Below are 15,444 nucleotides of genomic sequence, written 5' to 3'. Positions count from 1 at the left end.
ACTGCTAATAAGGTCTTCCATTTGTAGTAGAGGTTCTGGAAATGTCGATTGAGATGTTACGGAATACTTTTTCGAATGTGATGGACTGGGCCTCTCTGGCTCCAAAGGAGATGGCGGTAAAGGGTCAGGACCAATGTCGAGAAGACCAGCCCGAGGCAGACCGTTAGAAGTTCTCTGTGGTGGCTCTGCCACTTCTTCTTCATTTCCTCGCTTCGCTATCCGTTTTTCATCTGAGAATTCGGGGTTTAAATCAGAAGGTTTCAATTTCCTAGGGTTTGGGTCCCGATTGCCTACCTGCAACATTTCCTGAGGGTGCCTTGAATATGTTTGAACGCAATGGTTGCCGAAGTCCTGAATCTCAATACCGGCGTATGCTTCGGGGAGCTTTTGATAAGTATCTTCCAGACGATCTGGTCGTTGTAATTGCTCGACAGCAGGAATCTTGGTTTTCAAAAATTTGATTTCCTCCTGGTACATCTTCGTCTCTTGTTGAAAGGTATCACGATATTGGTTTAATCTCCCTTTTAATTCTTGATTTCGTAATTCCATTTTCATGGCACGCTGTTTCAACTTTGCTTCTCTCTCAACTCGCCGTTCTTCATAATCCTTTGACGCTTCCATGAGTCGTGAAATACCTTTCTTTAGTTCGGCATTTTCTTTCTCGAGTTTTGAGACCTTAGCCTCTGAGGACTTAGCTAGATTTCGTACTTTTCCTAGCTCGTCATCGTGGTTCTTCTCCTCTAGCCTCTTGTTCGCCTGATCGAGAGCATGCTTTAACCGACGGATCTCTTTCTTGTCTTCTTTCACAGATTCATCAGCGTCGGTTTCGTCGTCTCTTCCACCCACCACGCCATGCCGTTGGAGAGCATTCCGCAGTGTGTCTACTTTATGCTTATACTGAACAACTAGGGCGGTCTGTCTGGTAAGTTCCTGAACCAACTCTTCCTTATCCACATCGGCGCCCTTGCTAACCATGCTCGAGGCAAGTCCTGTTACTTGGCGTTCCATCTCAGCGAATTTCTCCTCTTCCTTTCGTAATTTCTCTGTCAGGCGCATAGTCTCTGCATCTTTCTTGCGCGCGTAGGATCTTGCGACTGAGCGGTATTGAATAAGTTTTCTTATTTCTAGATTTGTCCTTTTCCGATAATTCTCGAATTCAGATTTCCAATATTGGCCTGATTGTGATTGGGGGTCATCGAGATTAATTGTGACATCGTTCTGTCCGACATTTTCCACGCTCATCGTGTTTTGATTCTGGTTTGCAGTTGGCAGTTTCTCACTTCGCGCAGGCGAAATGTGTCTTGGAAGATTCTCTGTAGGCTTTTCTCGAGCATCAAGCAAACTCTGGGTGAGTTTGCTCCTAGGCTTTGAATTCATGGTGGCCTGAGCGGACATCCACTGGTTAGTCACGGAGCCTGGAGCTGAAGGGATAGTTTTCTGGTCTTGGCTATTTCTTAAATCGTCGTGGTGCACCGTACTGCCGAACGAAACCGTCTTTCGTCGACTGGCCAAAGTCCCAGGCGTGACCAGAATGCTTTTCGTAGGCGATTGACTGAGCTGATTTGCTGAGTTCGAATTTTGTTTTTCAGGCATTTTTGGCCACTCTGGGATCTGGGAGATAGGGTTATTTTTCGGCCTTATTGAATCTGCCTGACGCTCGGAAAAAGCCGCCTGTCCCACAGTATCATCTTCACCCGCAGGAGTTCCAAAGAGAGCGCTCTTGAAAGCGCGTATGGCGAAAACAGGAGCGGGAGTTTGCGGAGGCTCAGCAATTCTCGAGTTATCTAGCGCACTGTCAGCGTGTCTTGTTCTTGTTCCTGCTCTTGATTTTGATAAATCGCGCCCTGGAGCTTACTTACCCGTGGATTGCTTCTCCTCCTCGTTCTGGCCGGTGATCCAGCCCAGCATGTTGGGGTCAGTCACAGCTAATCTCGGTTAGACAGCGTTTTTAAAAGACAAGTCATATCCACAACGATGAATTGGGGCGTTTAAGTCACAAGGTGAGGCGTGGTGAATGTCGACGTGGTTGACTGTGCTTTGTTTACACGCCGGCCAAGTCGTCGCTGGCTGTGGGTCGCCGCCTTCCTGCTCGGGCTAGGCTATGCTTAGCAGCACCTTCCCTGGGCGCGCCGGGTGGGCCCTTATCGATACCGCCACTTCGAGCCTCCCGTCTAAGGTCTAGTGGCCTTGCACGTGCCAGCCATCAAAAAGAGCCCTTCCTTCCCCGCCGTTTCCAGACGAGTACGAGGTTACCTGCTATTTTCCCGCCCATAAATTCTATCCTGCCCTTTCTTCATACCCGGAAAATGTCCTTCTTCGAGAAATAGAGGGCTGCAGCTTCGGCTGCATTCTTTTGTCACTATCTGATGTGACAAGGGCCACCTGCCAGTCTAGTAGACTCGTTTGCTTCAATTCACGCCCACAGCCCCGCTATGCCTCACAAAAAGCAAAGAAGGCCTAACAATGTCCCTCAAAATGGCACTTCGACCGGAGAGAACCGGTCGCCCATACTTGAGGGCTCGCCCACCAAGGGGCCGGCCCTGGGAACCACAAACTATAGAGAAATCCATGAGGACGAAGCGGACGCTCTGCGATCAATATATGGAGAGGACTTCCAAGAGGTAGAGCATAGACAGGGAGCCTGGAAGGTGAGCACTGTATTGTACATATGCTTCTTTGTTTTTCTCACATATCGGTAGCAATCCTCGGAAGTCACGTTCAAGTTGTGCCTCAGAGCCTCCTCGAATCCCAATGTCAACGTCTCTCTTCTCGTTGAACTGCCAGCGACTTATCCTAAGACTGTACCTAACCTGAAGGTCGAGAACTTGGACGATATTCGTCGGCATGCAAAGACAAAGATAGAAGATGTTATAAAGACAAAACCAAAGGAATTACTCGGGGCAGAGATGATATACGAACTCGCTGTAAATATCCAGGACGTCCTAGAAGATGCGGCACTTGCGCAAGCAGGTGACAAGGATATTCCCAGTCTCGAAGAGGAACGCATTGAACAAGAAACCGCTGCCATTCAACAGGCAGAGCTGCAACGAAAAGAAGAGCTACGCAAGCAAGAAGCAGCTTCAGAGGAGGAAGAACGAGCACTACAGCGGCTTCTCGAGGACAAAATTAGGCAGCGTGAGCGAACAAAAGCTCGAGATTCACGGCGCAAGAGCCGTTCCGCTGCGTTGGATATGGATGATAATCTCGAAGATAGTTCTTGTTATATCTCATTCGACCCACCATTGATCATGAACGACAGCGAGGATCGACCATTAGCTTTCAGAGCAGTTTCTGGCAAAACTTTGCTTCGGTCGTCTCCAAACAAAGAGACATTCACTGTCAGACCACTAGTGTCCGAGAATCGCAGTCGTGCGCCTCTTCTCGTACTAAAGGAGATCTTCCTCGACGAGAAGGGCCAAGAGACCTTGACCTTTCGGCAACAGATGCGAACCAGTGAAGACAAGCTAGAAGCATTGAAGAAATTGCATCACCCAAATATTGTGACTTTTATCGGCTTCAAGATCTGCCGCCCAGTAAGCAACCATGATTCGTCAGATCAAAGTTGGCAGGTATATTCTCTCTTTGAATACGCCAACAAAGGGTCGCTTTCTGAGCTCTTGGATTTAGTCAATACAGTATCAGTAGACTCAATTCGTTCATGGATGATACAATTACTGGAGGCACTGGATTTTTATCACCGAAACGGGGTTGTACATGGCAACATTCATAGCGGCCGTGTGATGCTCTTCCGACACGCTACTGGAAGTACTGCTGTCAAACTTTTAGGAAATATTGAAGAAGCTCTCCCAAAATACAGAGATCAAAAACAGACCCTGGCAACATCGAAATCGCCGTTCTGGCTTCCTCCAGAAGTTACCCAGAATGATGCACATTCAACTGCCAAGACAGACGTTTGGGATCTTGGTATCGTGCTCTTACAAATGGGCTTCGGAAAAGATATATTACATCGCTACACATCTGCTAATGCCGTGATGAGCAGTTTGGATCTGTCCGCGCCGTTGCAAGATCTTCTAAGAGAAATCTTTAAATCAGATCCAAAGAAGCGTCCAACAGCTTTTCAACTTCAGCCTTCGGAGTTCTTCCGCGTCGGTGCCCCTTTGCTCGAAAATTCTCCAACCACCCATTCCACGTCACTTTCAAGGCGACCACGCGTTGATTCCCAAGTCGGCATGCCAGCTTTCTCGCGCTACGCACATGATTTCGATGAGTCGGGCCGGCTTGGAAGAGGAGGATTTGGTCAAGTCGTCAAGGCACGCAATAAACTTGATGGTCGCTTTTACGCTGTGAAAAAGATTTGCCAAAATTCAGCCAGTGCATTAAAAGATACACTCTCTGAAATTATGCTACTTTCCAGACTCAATAATCCCTATGTAGTGCGGTATTATACCGCATGGCTTGAAGAAGATTTCGAAACAATCGACGAAGATGCTGTGTCATCGACCGAAGGCGATTCGTTTGGGAACGGGGATCTTGGAGCAAGTACAAGTGGTCTAGACTTCATTAGTTCTAGCGGATACCCCCAGGTTGAGTTTGGCTACGATACTGAAGAAGACATTGGAGCATCAACAGATCAAAAGGATATTAATTCCAAACCAGTGGTCAGCTCACAGGCAGATCCGGCAATTGAAGTTAGTCGAGTTCGCTCTGGATCACAGGGTCGACCTGCCACTACAACATTGTACATTCAGATGGAATATTGTGAAAAGCACGTAAGTTTGCACCATTCATACTCTGCTGCATGTCTCTCATTTATGTATACAGACTCTTCGTGATTTAATTCACAACGGTCTTTATGATGATATTGATCAGTCCTGGCGTCTTTTTCGTCAGATTTTGGATGGAATTAGCCACGTCCACAGCCATGGCATCATCCATAGGGACTTGAAACCAGATAACATTTTCATAGACGTTGCAAATAACCCTCGGATCGGTGATTTTGGGTTAGCTACAAGCGGACAGTTTACAACAGCAGTAAGATCATCCGCAGCAGCAGATGATATTACTGGAAACTTCACTCGCAGCATTGGCACGACATACTACGTCGCACCAGAAATCAAATCGACCTCTACAGCTCAATACAATGAAAAAGTCGATGTCAGTTATGATTGGTATCGCCTGTTATTTGACTTAAAACTAATGAAGGTAGATGTATTCTCTTGGTGTTATCTTCTTCGAAATGTGTTATCCATTGCGAACGGGCATGGAACGAGACCATACATTACAATCCTTACGTGAAAAGAACCATGTTCTGCCTTCGATTTTCCAGCAAGCGGAAAAAGCCATTCAGGGTGAAATCATCGATTCGCTCCTTAGTCATCGCCCCAGTGAACGCCCTTCAGCTTCGGAACTTCTTCAAAGTGGCAAAATACCTTTACAAGTGGAAGAAGAAACATTCCGTAAGGCTATAATCGGACTTCTCTCTGATCCAAATTCACCCGATTACAAGAAAATTCTATCGGCAATCTTTTCCCAATCCCCGAAGAAGATTGAGGATATGACGTGGGATATGGATTCGCGTGGCGCTCCCGAAGCGAACGAGTTGTTCATCCAGGGTCTCGTAAAAGAGAAGTTAATACAGATATTCCACCGTCATGGTGCTGTGGAAACAACGAGACAATCCCTGTTTCCTCGGTCGGGTCATTATAATAATAATGTTGTGAGGTTATTGGATTCCTCTGGAAACATGCTACAACTTCCTTTTGACTTAACATTGCCCAATGCCCGCGCCATTCCTCGACAAGATCCTTCTCTTGAAAAGACTTTTGCATTTGGACGGGTTTATAGGGAGTCTCCGCATGGTGGTGAACCAAGATCACATCGAGAAGCCGATTTTGATATTGTCTCCTATAACACACTTGATCTTTCTCTGAAGGAAGCAGAGGTCATCAAAGTCCTTGACGAGATCATTGAAGAATTTCCGGTTCTCAGGTCTGCTTCTATGTGCTTCCACATCAATCATTCCGACCTCCTCCAAACTATAATGGAATTCTGCCGAATCACACCGGCTCAAATTCCTAGCACGAAGGAAGTTCTCAGTCGGTTAAATGTTGGAAAGTGGACGATGCAGAAAATTAGGAGCGAGCTCCGGTCCCCCACAATTGGTGTAGCATCGACTTCTTTAGATGACTTAGCTAGATTTGACTTCCGAGGTAAGGAACCTTTTTTTTATTATGAAGACGAGGTTGCTGATAGTTTCACAGACACCCCAGACAAAGTCCAGCAGAAACTACAAACGATTATGGAAGGTAGTGAGTTTGCTGATAGGTTAACGCCTATTTTCGCGCGTTTGAAGGCTTTGGTATCATACATCCATGGCTTTAATGTTAAACGAAAGGTCTATATCAGTCCACTTGGCAGCCTTAACGACAAGTTCTTCCGAGGCAGTATCCTCTTTCAATGTCTTTTTGACAATAAACGTCGAGATGTATTTGCTGCGGGAGGGAGGTACGACAGATTGATACAAGAGTTAAGCCCGAAACTGTTATATAGTCGCTCTCAGGCGCATGCAGTTGGCTTCAACCTTAGCTGGGATAAGTTGAGTACTTCGATGACTGAGTATCTCAAGACTTCTACGAAGACTTTCATAAAGCACATCGAGCACGATGTTGAGAGCTATTGGCGATCTCGACGGGTATGGGTATCGTCCTAGTTTTTTTTTGCAAAGGCTAACCTTGCGTAGTGTGATGTCCTTGTCGCAAGTTTCGATCCGACTGTTCTTCGCACTGAGGGCCTGCGAATTGTACAAGAACTCTGGACCCACGATATAATTTCCGAACTGGCAGTTGATGCACCATCGTTCGAAGACCTTATAGCTCACTACAAAGAGGACAGCCACACATGGGTTGTCATTGTTAAAGGTGATACCAAGGAACGTGCACTAAAAGTCAAGAACCTTGTCAAGAAGGAAGAATTCGACGTACGAAGCTCTGAATTGGCGACCTGGCTTCGTACAGAACTTCGAACGCGGAACCATCGTGAAAATTGGACTGAAACCCCAAAACTCGTCAGAAACACTAGCCAAGCCGACACTGGTGGCTCTAGTGGTGATCGTGTCAATGATGTGCGCTTCGTTATTCCACAGCATCGGAATAAGAAGACAAATCGAAGGAACATCATTGAATCAGGTAGGCTTGTTCTCAATTTCTCAAAATACGAGTGTTATCTGACTTTTCAGCTCTTCTACGCTCGCGGGAACTTGTAGACAAAGCTCTCAACGGACCCATTGTTGCCGTTGATATCAGAGATGACCTTTTAGATGCCATTCGCGACACAAGATTAAGCGACCCTGATAGTTGGCGTACTGTGATTCAGAATGCTCCCCTCACAGAGCGAAAGTATCTCGGACAGGCTCATGAACTGCTTCACGACGTTGCGAACGAATACCGTACGCCAAAAGATGGAAAAGAAGGATACAGCAATGTTTTTATTTATAACTATCGCACCGGATCGTGTATCTATTACGATCTGGGGCGACCAACGTAGTGGTTTCTGCACCAAATGATGCCTGCACTCCCAGAACTACTCAGTTCATAATCTATTTATTTGCGACGACACTGATAAAAAATTATTCAAGTCATATTTCCATTGTCTTCCTTTCCTGTGGAGATTTGATATTCTTATACAACATAACACCAATACACCAAGTAATTAAATAAATCATTCACTATCGTCATCACTACCGTAAGCAACTAAAGATCCACCTAAGCCCGTAGCAGTAGGTTTGGCTACGGTTGAAAATCCCTTTAGAGCAGCTATAGTTGAGCTTGATAGAATACCACCACTGGGCTGCTGTGCTGCTGGTTGTTGCGAGATTGGCGTATCTGTTGAAGCTTGCGCTTGAGTATCTTCAAGAACATGCTGCTGGTGACCAGAGCCTTCGATCTGTAGTCGCTCTGAGTTTTCAATTTCTTTTGTCCGCGCGTACCAGATCTCATCAGACGGTTCGTAGCCGTCGAGGCCGAAGCTTCCTTCAATCTTTTTCCTCTTCTTCGCTTCTGGGTCTCGGCCTTCAAGCTCTGCGACAAATTCGGCCGGAAGAGCTCGTCTAACAGCTTCCGCAGCCTGTTCTTCTAAGCGTTGCGCTTCTCGTTTCTGGGCAAGTGGATTGGGATCAACTGTTGCCCAGCGAACGTTGAGGATTTCATTGTGGTCCAAGCCTAGATTGAAGTTAGCAATCTGATATTTCACGTATTTATGAGGAATTAAGAAGTATTGGGGGGATGTGGTTAGAACATACTTTGATGTGCCATAGCTTCTTTCGCGAATTGTGCGTTAGCCTTCACGTAGGTCAGTTAGTATCTATTACCCTAACGCGTAGAATCATTGTAGAGATATTACCTCATTGGAATAAGTCACAAATGCAACGCCTCGTGCTGTTAAGACACGAATTCGATCCACCTGTCCCCACTCTTGAAAGTGTCTCGCGACAATTTCTTCGATATCATCCTAGTACCGTTAGACTCAGCTCTAGTTGTTTCGGTTATTCTGGAGAAGGAATAAATACAGTGACATGAATGCGACCAACATATATGGTCCTGTTCTGTCGCATAAATGAGCCCACACCACCCATATCATCTCTGTAATCACTGAATTTATCGCGACCAAAGCAGTCAACATTCGGATTATAAATATCGTGGATGGTTGGTAGGCGATGCAAATATTCACATTCACTTCCATTGGGACTAAAATCAAGATGTCAGCATTTGAAGACGACCAAGTATTAAGTAAATCATGGATTTCCAGGTGTTGTATGATTTGTATCGTGGGTACCCACCAAACACCTCTTGCAAAGAACATGCAAAAGTAAGAGCCTGGCGCTTTATCGGCACGAGTATAACCACTGTCTTTTAGGATATTGCACCGCCCAGCAGCTGCTGTTTTCGACAAGTATTTATCTTCGCGATCACCACCGGACCACTTGTTGTACCTAGAAATGGCATGATTAGCAAAGCCGCCATTGAATAGGTTGAAGATAGACTGGCGCATACCAGATATTGAAAATTGTACCTAATAACGCCATGATTAGCAAAGTTGCCATTAACTAGATTGAAGATACAGGGTGGCGCGCTAACCTGTCTGCGGCGGAGGTTCCGACTTGATCGTTGATGGATCAACTTGTACTCTAGCTGGACGTCGTTTTCGTCTAATTATTTTCTTGGTCTTCTTTTGGGCTGCGTCACCGTCTGCTGTAGCGACAACGGCATTGTCGGGGTCTGTAGATGAAGCTTGGATGAGAGCAGTCTGGGGGTTTTCCACATCTTCCGCTTGCTCAATTATCTCTTCTGCTGTAATATTTGTGGTCGCAGATGGCGCCGATACGTCTGAAGCTGTTGGCTCAGCCATATGTCTTGTTTTTGGTGTCGTGTGTTCAATGATGCTTAAAATTGAAGCTTATCGGAGTTCACGCGGAATCTGAAAATCTTGCTTATGTAAGGAATATTTTGCCACTTGTCACCGCTCGATATTTGATATTGACGATGCTTGAAATTTATTTACCAAGTTGAAGAAACTTCAACGAAAATCTACCTTTCTCTTTTGCCTGTCTTATCATTTTCTTTTTCTAGAAAGTGTTTTAATTACTTTCAAACACACCGACTGATTCACCCTCAGCTTCATTTTCAACTTTTATATCGGTGATTGCGGGGAATCCCCAAAGGCAGGCAAGATGGTGAATATCACAGATAAAATCAAGGAGTAAGTTTCTTACAGTGTTCAAAGTGTTTATTTTTTGCTAATAAACTTTTTAGGATTGAGGAAGAGATGCGGAAGACGCAAAGTAAGCCCATTATTAATTTATTCTTGTTTCAACCCCGCATTCCAAGACATTATCAATTAACGACAATCATTGGAATTTAGAGAATAAGGCCACAGGTGAGTCGTACATCAAATAAGAGAGTAATTTCCGAGGTTCTAACTCGGTATGCAGAGTATCATTTGGGTCTTTTGAAAGGGTGTGTTTCTTCGAGCCAGAAACCGGCTTCCAACATAAACTAATAGTATCTTCCACAGCAAACTTGCTCGTCTTCGAGCTCAGCTTCTTGAACCAGGCCCTGGCTCAGGTGCCAGTGGAGGCTCTGGGTTTGATGTCAGCAAAAGTGGCGATGCCCGTGTTGCACTCGTTGGCTTTCCATCCGTGGGAAAGTCGACATTCTTGTCTAAAATCACAAAGACTCGCAGTGAAGTCGCTGCGTACTCATTTACCACTCTAACAGCAATTCCCGGTGTTTTGGAATATGGTGGAGCTGAAGTTCAAATCCTGGATTTACCAGGTATCATTGAAGGCGCTGCGGAGGGTAAGGGTAGAGGACGACAAGTAATTTCTACTGCCAAAACCAGTGATTTGGTTCTCATGGTTCTTGATGCAACCAAGAAAGCCGAACAGCGAGCATTACTTGAGGCCGAATTAGAAGCTGTCGGTATTAGGCTCAATCGTGAACCACCGTAAGTACCTTTTGTTTTACTGAGGCCAAGAACTTTTTCTAATTCGATACAACAGAAACATTTATCTGAAAGCTAAGAAGGCCGGTGGAATGAAAATCACCTTTCAAAGCCCACCTAAGAACTTAGACGAGAAGATGATTTACAACATACTCCGAGATTACAAAATGCTCAATTGCGAAGTATTGGTTCGAGATGATACTGGTAGGTCCAATGTAAACATTTCACCGAGTGTCAAACATGGTTTCTGATATACAATCTCAGCAACTGTCGACGACCTGATTGATGTTATCATGAAGGATCATAGGAAATATATCCGATGGTACGTACTTTGCTGACTAGACAAGACGGTAATTAACATCAGCTTTTAACAGCTTGTACGTGTACAACAAAATCGATAGCGTGAGTGTGGACTTTTTAGATCAGCTGGCTCGTGAACCACATACAGCAGTTATGAGTTGCGAACTCGATCTCGGCGTTCAAGATGTTGTTGATCGCATATGGAAAGAACTTCGTCTCATTAGAGTCTATACGAAACGGTATGCGGCTGATTACACTCACATGAGACCTCATTTGATTTTGCTAATTTAGAACTATAGAAAGGGAATTGATCCAGATTTCAGCGAGGCACTTATTGTCCGCAGCAACTCCACAATAGAGGACGTTTGTGACTCTATTCATCGTACACTCAAGGATACGTTTAAATATGCACTGGTTTGGGGGGCAAGCGCACGACATATCCCGCAGCGTGTGGGATTAGGCCATCCAGTCGCTGACGAGGATGTTGTTTCGATTGTTGCGAAGTAATTTTTGCAGCCAAAAATACCTAATGAAGGCAGTTTTGTTACTTTATGTTCACGAATTACAGAGTTAACATGCTTATTCCGGAAGGGTTGAGCCTATGTACTGTTCTGTAAACCCACGTCAATGTAATGATGTGTCATAGTAGGTGAAAATGAGTGTCTATGATTATATGTATTCAGACATAAATATCTACCCGAAATAGTAAATGACCGAAATAGTAAATAAAAATCGAAGCATGTATCAGAAACGGGGTTGGGAGTCCGATCCCCTTCAGACAACTTATCAAGTCGACAAGGAAAATATTATATAAATACACAGTTGAATAGTAAGAGTAATGACGGTAGATCGGAAAAGAGAACAGAGGCTTAAACATAACGATGCTCAAATTTACCCTAGCAATTTTTCAATATCTGCAAGATTGGCCGATTTGGCTTTGGTTTTGCGTTTATTGTTTTCGGTCTCACTGAGGGCAGTCATTGACAAGAGACGCTTGTTTTCTTGGATTGCAAGGACACGGTCTTCAATAGATCCTTCCATAACTAGACGCCAAACAGTAGTATCACGCGTTTGGCCGAGCCTGTAGACACGATCCACAGCTTGGTCTTCAATTGCGGGAGCCCACCAGCTGTCGCATAGGATTACTTGGTTGCCTGCCACAAGGTTGAGACCCACACTGCAAACATTCAAACTGGCAAGTAGAACTGTGCACTCCGGATTGTTTGTGAACTCATTGATGGCTTGATCCCGTTTCGTTGAATTAAGTTTGCCATCAATGCGGGTGAAATTAATACCATGGTGCTGAAGATGGGGTTCGATGACATGAAGAAACGAGGTCCATTGACTGAAAACAACAGTTTTGGTCCCTTCAGCCTGACCTTTAGCAGTCAATATTTTGAGAAGGGCATCAACCTTGCTGCTACTTGCGTTAGGGTCCACCTCAACAACTGCTGTGTCTTCACCCAGTTCCGTTGCTGGAGAGACAAGATTGTTCGTATCTTTGATATCAGCACGACAAAGAGGACACTTGTGCTGCCTCTCGATAACTTGTTCAATACACGATTTGTCAAAGGCATGTCCGCAGGCGGTAATAACAGGCTCCTCTAAGTTATCAAGACAGACCGCACAAGTTTCCTGGCTTTCAATCCGCAGCTGTAGTATTTCTTGAAGGGCCTTGATGTTCTCCGGTGTTAATTCGATGACTTTGTTTTGGTCAAGCAGGGACATCAACTTGTCCACGCGATTTTTGCACAATGCCCAATGGTTGCACACTTGACGCATCCGAAGGAGGATTTCGAGGAGGTGAGTGTAAGTCGGGCCAGTGCCACCAGTCTCATTATCTCTAGTCTGATACCGGTCGAGCATGCCTTTCGCTTCAGCTCTGTGGATTGTGTTAGTATAGAAGAGAGAAATATGAACGGAACATACTGGAACATCTCATATTTTTCCTGTTCGTGAGAGTGAAATTTGATGCGCAAGACATGGGATTTCATAGGTGGAAGTCGTAGGTTTATGAAAGACATGTCCTTGCGTCGTCGTAGACAAATAGCTGCCATCAATTCTTGGAGAATGGAGACACCAAGAGGGTCTCCACTATTTAATGGACGAATCAAAACGGCATTAAACATGGTCAAGTCATCTAAACCACCCGACAGCCGTAAGAAACGCACTTGTGAATACAAATCTTTGAGTGAATTGATGATCGGGGTTCCAGTCAGCGTCCAACGAGAGTCGGCTCTCAAATGGCACGCCGCAAGAGAACCCTTCGACCGAGGGTTGCGGATAGTATGGCCTTCATCAAGCACAACGCGGCGCCAATGGACTGAGTAAAGTCCTTTAGCACGGGAGAGAGGGCCTTTCACGTTCGGGGTATATTCAGAAACTAGTGCTCCGTAACTGGTAATGACGACATCGTATTGGCTCAAGTTTGCGGCTTCCTTTTTACCAGCGCCATGATAAACTAGGATCTTCGGGGTATGCTCTGCTTTCACATGAGCTTCTATTTGACCTTTCCAGTTGCTCATCACGCCGACGGGGCTGAGGATGAGGGTTGCCGTAGTGGCTTGGGCACTTCTAGGCCTTGAATTTGCCATGATCAACGAGATAATCTGGATTGTCTTGCCAAGGCCCATGTCATCTGCTAGAATTCCTCCACTTGCAAGAGGGGGCTCGTTTGACATAGCATAATTGGTGGCAACGTTTCTATATCTAGGGCCCTCGCGTTTCCACAGCTGTACAGCGTTTTGAGACTCTTCGGTAGGAAGACAAGGAGCTTCTTTCTCAAGCATCCATGCCAATCCTTGTCGCTGGTATGGTAGCAGCTCGGTCTTCATAGTCGGTGGCGTGTCAACCATTGGCATATTAGCCAGATCAGACTCTTTCAAACCAAATTTTTCTGCGGACTGTCCCATTTTTCGAGGATCAAATGAACTACTTTGGTCAAGAAGATCTTCCAGGTCCGCAACATCCACTGTTTGGAGAGAACCAAAAGAGCCTGCATAGGGACCCGATTTGCCGTTCCCTTTCAAAGCCATTGCCCTCCTCTCAGCTTCTTTGCGTTTCCGCGCGCGCTCTGCTTCTATTAATTGCTTTTTGCGCTCAAGGTTAAGAGCATTGATTTTGGAAAGCGGCAGCCTATCCGCTTTCATCCTCTTCTTCAATTGTTCCTGTCGAACTGGGTCGCCAGTACCATAGAGCTTGAGAACCATAGGGCAATCGTAAGCCCCAATGACTCCAGTGAGTATGCCCTCAATAATCAAGCTTCTTTCATCCTGTATTATATTAGCAACAGGTTCAAAGCTTTTGGTACCAACGACTTTACCATGTACTTTGCAAGTTTTGCGGCTATCTGACGGGGAATATGGCCAATCTGTTGACCCATGACATTGAGCACGCGAATAGCGTTGGGGTCATATTGGTTGTTAGGTTCCCTGGCAACAACAACGTGTTCACCCAGGGTGGCATGACCTCGGTAATATCGTACTCCTACGATTTTGGTGTGCATGTCATCTACACGACATTAACTAAAAGCTTTATGATGAGGGTGGTGGAACCTACCAAAAAGCTGGTATTCTGTGACATCGACGTCATCCAAATTCTGACTGCTCTGGATGAGATCATTAGCAGCAGCGTCGTCATCATCTAGCTGGCTGAACCGGATTGAATCGGATTGGCTAAGTGGAAGGAAAGAAGTGTCCTGTCCAAAGCGTTGTCCGCTGCTCGCATTTGTCAAAGGAGGTGCCTTCGCATTTCGGCTAATCTTGGTGGGACGATGTGCATTCTCATCATCTTGGCTCAAGTCTATGATCTCAACGCCGCGTTTGTTCTTATTCACTTTGTGAGAGAGGGGCATTGATTGATCAAAAGACGGCGATGCGTCTTACAAGTAGCCTATGCGAGTTCGTAGTTTGTTGCAGAGCTATCAACTCCCAAAAGGGGGATGACAGAGATCAGAGATGCTTATCATACGATAATGGTGATTAAAAAGGTCCAGAAACACGGTGATTTTATCAAAGAAGGCACCTCGCGTGAATGAATCAAACGATATTAGCCGTCGACTCTATCGATTCTCATCTTCATAATACCCCTGTCGTCCACTTAGGATGTGATTCGTTGTTGTTGGCCAAAGCCCATCGCCAAAACGCGTAACTGCCCCTGTTCACGTGACCAGTGACCGCGTAAACAGCGCACGTGACACTGGTGCTGGTGGGTCACATGCCTTGACACACTGGATCGGATCCTTATAGTTAAAGGGGTAGCGAATAGCTGCCCATTCGTCCTACACGTACTGGTGAAGCTTTATTCGATATAGGAATCAATATATTCACGCTCTGCCAACCCTATCCTTACATTGTGGGTGAGTTAAAGCTTCACTGTTCAAGTTTAAGGCTATAGAGCAAGGCTACTGGAGAAGTGACTATCGGTTTAAATTATATAGATCTAGAAGGCTTTGAACTAAAGGCAAATTAAAGTTAAATGGTTTTTATTAGGGTGGCCGTGAAATGGTTTTGTGGGTCTGCGATATACATCAGTGATCCCTAAGACAGACGGCGGCGTATTCCACGTGATATTGACCCTGCGTCTCAAAAATTCCAAGACTCTGCAACACTTCTCGCTCGCACGTATAATTGTACTATTTTGATGAGGTTACCCTTTTTTTCATCAAAAGAACGTCGTGAGATATAT

General features: G+C 45.4%; 5 protein-coding genes across 5 annotated transcripts; 2 read left to right on the top strand and 3 right to left on the bottom strand.

Moving 5' to 3' along the window:
• Window positions 1-111: 111 nt before the first annotated feature.
• BGW36DRAFT_118789 (spindle pole body formation-associated protein-domain-containing protein) lies at window positions 112-2,077 on the bottom strand. Its single transcript, XM_046209274.1, has 3 exons — window positions 1,860-2,077; window positions 295-1,784; window positions 112-230 (listed from the first exon to the last, which is right to left on the bottom strand). The coding sequence occupies exons 1-3, from the start codon at window positions 1,906-1,908 to the stop codon at window positions 216-218; spliced, it is 1,554 nt and encodes a 517-aa protein (XP_046075921.1). The 5' UTR covers window positions 1,909-2,077; the 3' UTR covers window positions 112-215.
• A 131-nt stretch (window positions 2,078-2,208) lies between these two features.
• Window positions 2,209-7,598, top strand: BGW36DRAFT_373048 (anticodon binding domain of tRNAs-domain-containing protein). The gene is made up of 7 exons (XM_046215546.1): window positions 2,209-2,648; window positions 2,700-4,730; window positions 4,783-5,115; window positions 5,168-6,170; window positions 6,222-6,652; window positions 6,701-7,145; window positions 7,196-7,598. The coding sequence occupies exons 1-7, from the start codon at window positions 2,433-2,435 to the stop codon at window positions 7,501-7,503; spliced, it is 4,767 nt and encodes a 1,588-aa protein (XP_046075920.1). The 5' UTR covers window positions 2,209-2,432; the 3' UTR covers window positions 7,504-7,598.
• Window positions 7,599-9,463, bottom strand: BGW36DRAFT_373046 (putative cell cycle control protein). The gene is made up of 7 exons (XM_046215545.1): window positions 9,093-9,463; window positions 9,009-9,027; window positions 8,795-8,947; window positions 8,525-8,702; window positions 8,359-8,466; window positions 8,258-8,297; window positions 7,599-8,177 (listed from the first exon to the last, which is right to left on the bottom strand). The coding sequence occupies exons 1-7, from the start codon at window positions 9,361-9,363 to the stop codon at window positions 7,678-7,680; spliced, it is 1,269 nt and encodes a 422-aa protein (XP_046075919.1). The 5' UTR covers window positions 9,364-9,463; the 3' UTR covers window positions 7,599-7,677.
• Window positions 9,464-9,501: 38 nt separating this feature from the next.
• Window positions 9,502-11,418, top strand: BGW36DRAFT_337110 (putative GTP binding protein). Its single transcript, XM_046212984.1, has 9 exons — window positions 9,502-9,714; window positions 9,768-9,796; window positions 9,877-9,891; window positions 9,947-9,971; window positions 10,030-10,461; window positions 10,517-10,662; window positions 10,723-10,780; window positions 10,833-10,997; window positions 11,058-11,418. Exons 1-9 carry the CDS (start codon window positions 9,686-9,688, stop codon window positions 11,263-11,265), a joined length of 1,107 nt encoding a protein of 368 aa, XP_046075918.1. The 5' UTR covers window positions 9,502-9,685; the 3' UTR covers window positions 11,266-11,418.
• A 1-nt stretch (window position 11,419) lies between these two features.
• On the bottom strand, window positions 11,420-14,914 carry BGW36DRAFT_415175 (putative SNF2 family helicase). The gene is made up of 4 exons (XM_046219311.1): window positions 14,317-14,914; window positions 14,081-14,268; window positions 12,688-14,030; window positions 11,420-12,640 (listed from the first exon to the last, which is right to left on the bottom strand). The coding sequence occupies exons 1-4, from the start codon at window positions 14,609-14,611 to the stop codon at window positions 11,650-11,652; spliced, it is 2,817 nt and encodes a 938-aa protein (XP_046075917.1). The 5' UTR covers window positions 14,612-14,914; the 3' UTR covers window positions 11,420-11,649.
• Window positions 14,915-15,444: the final 530 nt, after the last annotated feature.

This window comes from Talaromyces proteolyticus (genome assembly GCF_021365285.1).
Source record: "Talaromyces proteolyticus strain PMI_201 chromosome Unknown BGW36scaffold_3, whole genome shotgun sequence".
Lineage (NCBI taxonomy): Eukaryota > Fungi > Ascomycota > Eurotiomycetes > Eurotiales > Trichocomaceae > Talaromyces > Talaromyces proteolyticus.
Note: the sequence above shows the minus strand (reverse complement) of the source record. Positions and strands in the feature narration are given on the sequence as shown.

Coding starts and splice junctions, on each gene's coding strand:
- BGW36DRAFT_118789 (XM_046209274.1), bottom strand. CDS start 1,908: ATGCTGGGCTGGATCACCGGCCAGAACGAGGAGGAGAAGCAATCCACG. Junction 1,785..1,859: donor GGAGGAGAAGCAATCCACGG/GTAAGTAAGCTC, acceptor ACAGTGCGCTAG/ATAACTCGAGAATTGCTGAG.
- BGW36DRAFT_373048 (XM_046215546.1), top strand. CDS start 2,433: ATGCCTCACAAAAAGCAAAGAAGGCCTAACAATGTCCCTCAAAATGGC. Junction 5,116..5,167: donor AATACAATGAAAAAGTCGAT/GTCAGTTATGAT, acceptor TAATGAAGGTAG/ATGTATTCTCTTGGTGTTAT. Junction 7,146..7,195: donor AAGGAACATCATTGAATCAG/GTAGGCTTGTTC, acceptor CTGACTTTTCAG/CTCTTCTACGCTCGCGGGAA.
- BGW36DRAFT_373046 (XM_046215545.1), bottom strand. CDS start 9,363: ATGGCTGAGCCAACAGCTTCAGACGTATCGGCGCCATCTGCGACCACA. Junction 8,703..8,794: donor TTCTTTGCAAGAGGTGTTTG/GTGGGTACCCAC, acceptor TCTTGATTTTAG/TCCCAATGGAAGTGAATGTG. Junction 8,298..8,358: donor TTGTGACTTATTCCAATGAG/GTAATATCTCTA, acceptor ACCTACGTGAAG/GCTAACGCACAATTCGCGAA.
- BGW36DRAFT_337110 (XM_046212984.1), top strand. CDS start 9,686: ATGGTGAATATCACAGATAAAATCAAGGA. Junction 10,462..10,516: donor AGGCTCAATCGTGAACCACC/GTAAGTACCTTT, acceptor TCGATACAACAG/AAACATTTATCTGAAAGCTA. Junction 10,663..10,722: donor ATTGGTTCGAGATGATACTG/GTAGGTCCAATG, acceptor ATACAATCTCAG/CAACTGTCGACGACCTGATT.
- BGW36DRAFT_415175 (XM_046219311.1), bottom strand. CDS start 14,611: ATGCCCCTCTCTCACAAAGTGAATAAGAACAAACGCGGCGTTGAGATC. Junction 14,031..14,080: donor CAAAACTTGCAAAGTACATG/GTAAAGTCGTTG, acceptor AATATAATACAG/GATGAAAGAAGCTTGATTAT. Junction 12,641..12,687: donor GAAAAATATGAGATGTTCCA/GTATGTTCCGTT, acceptor CACAATCCACAG/AGCTGAAGCGAAAGGCATGC.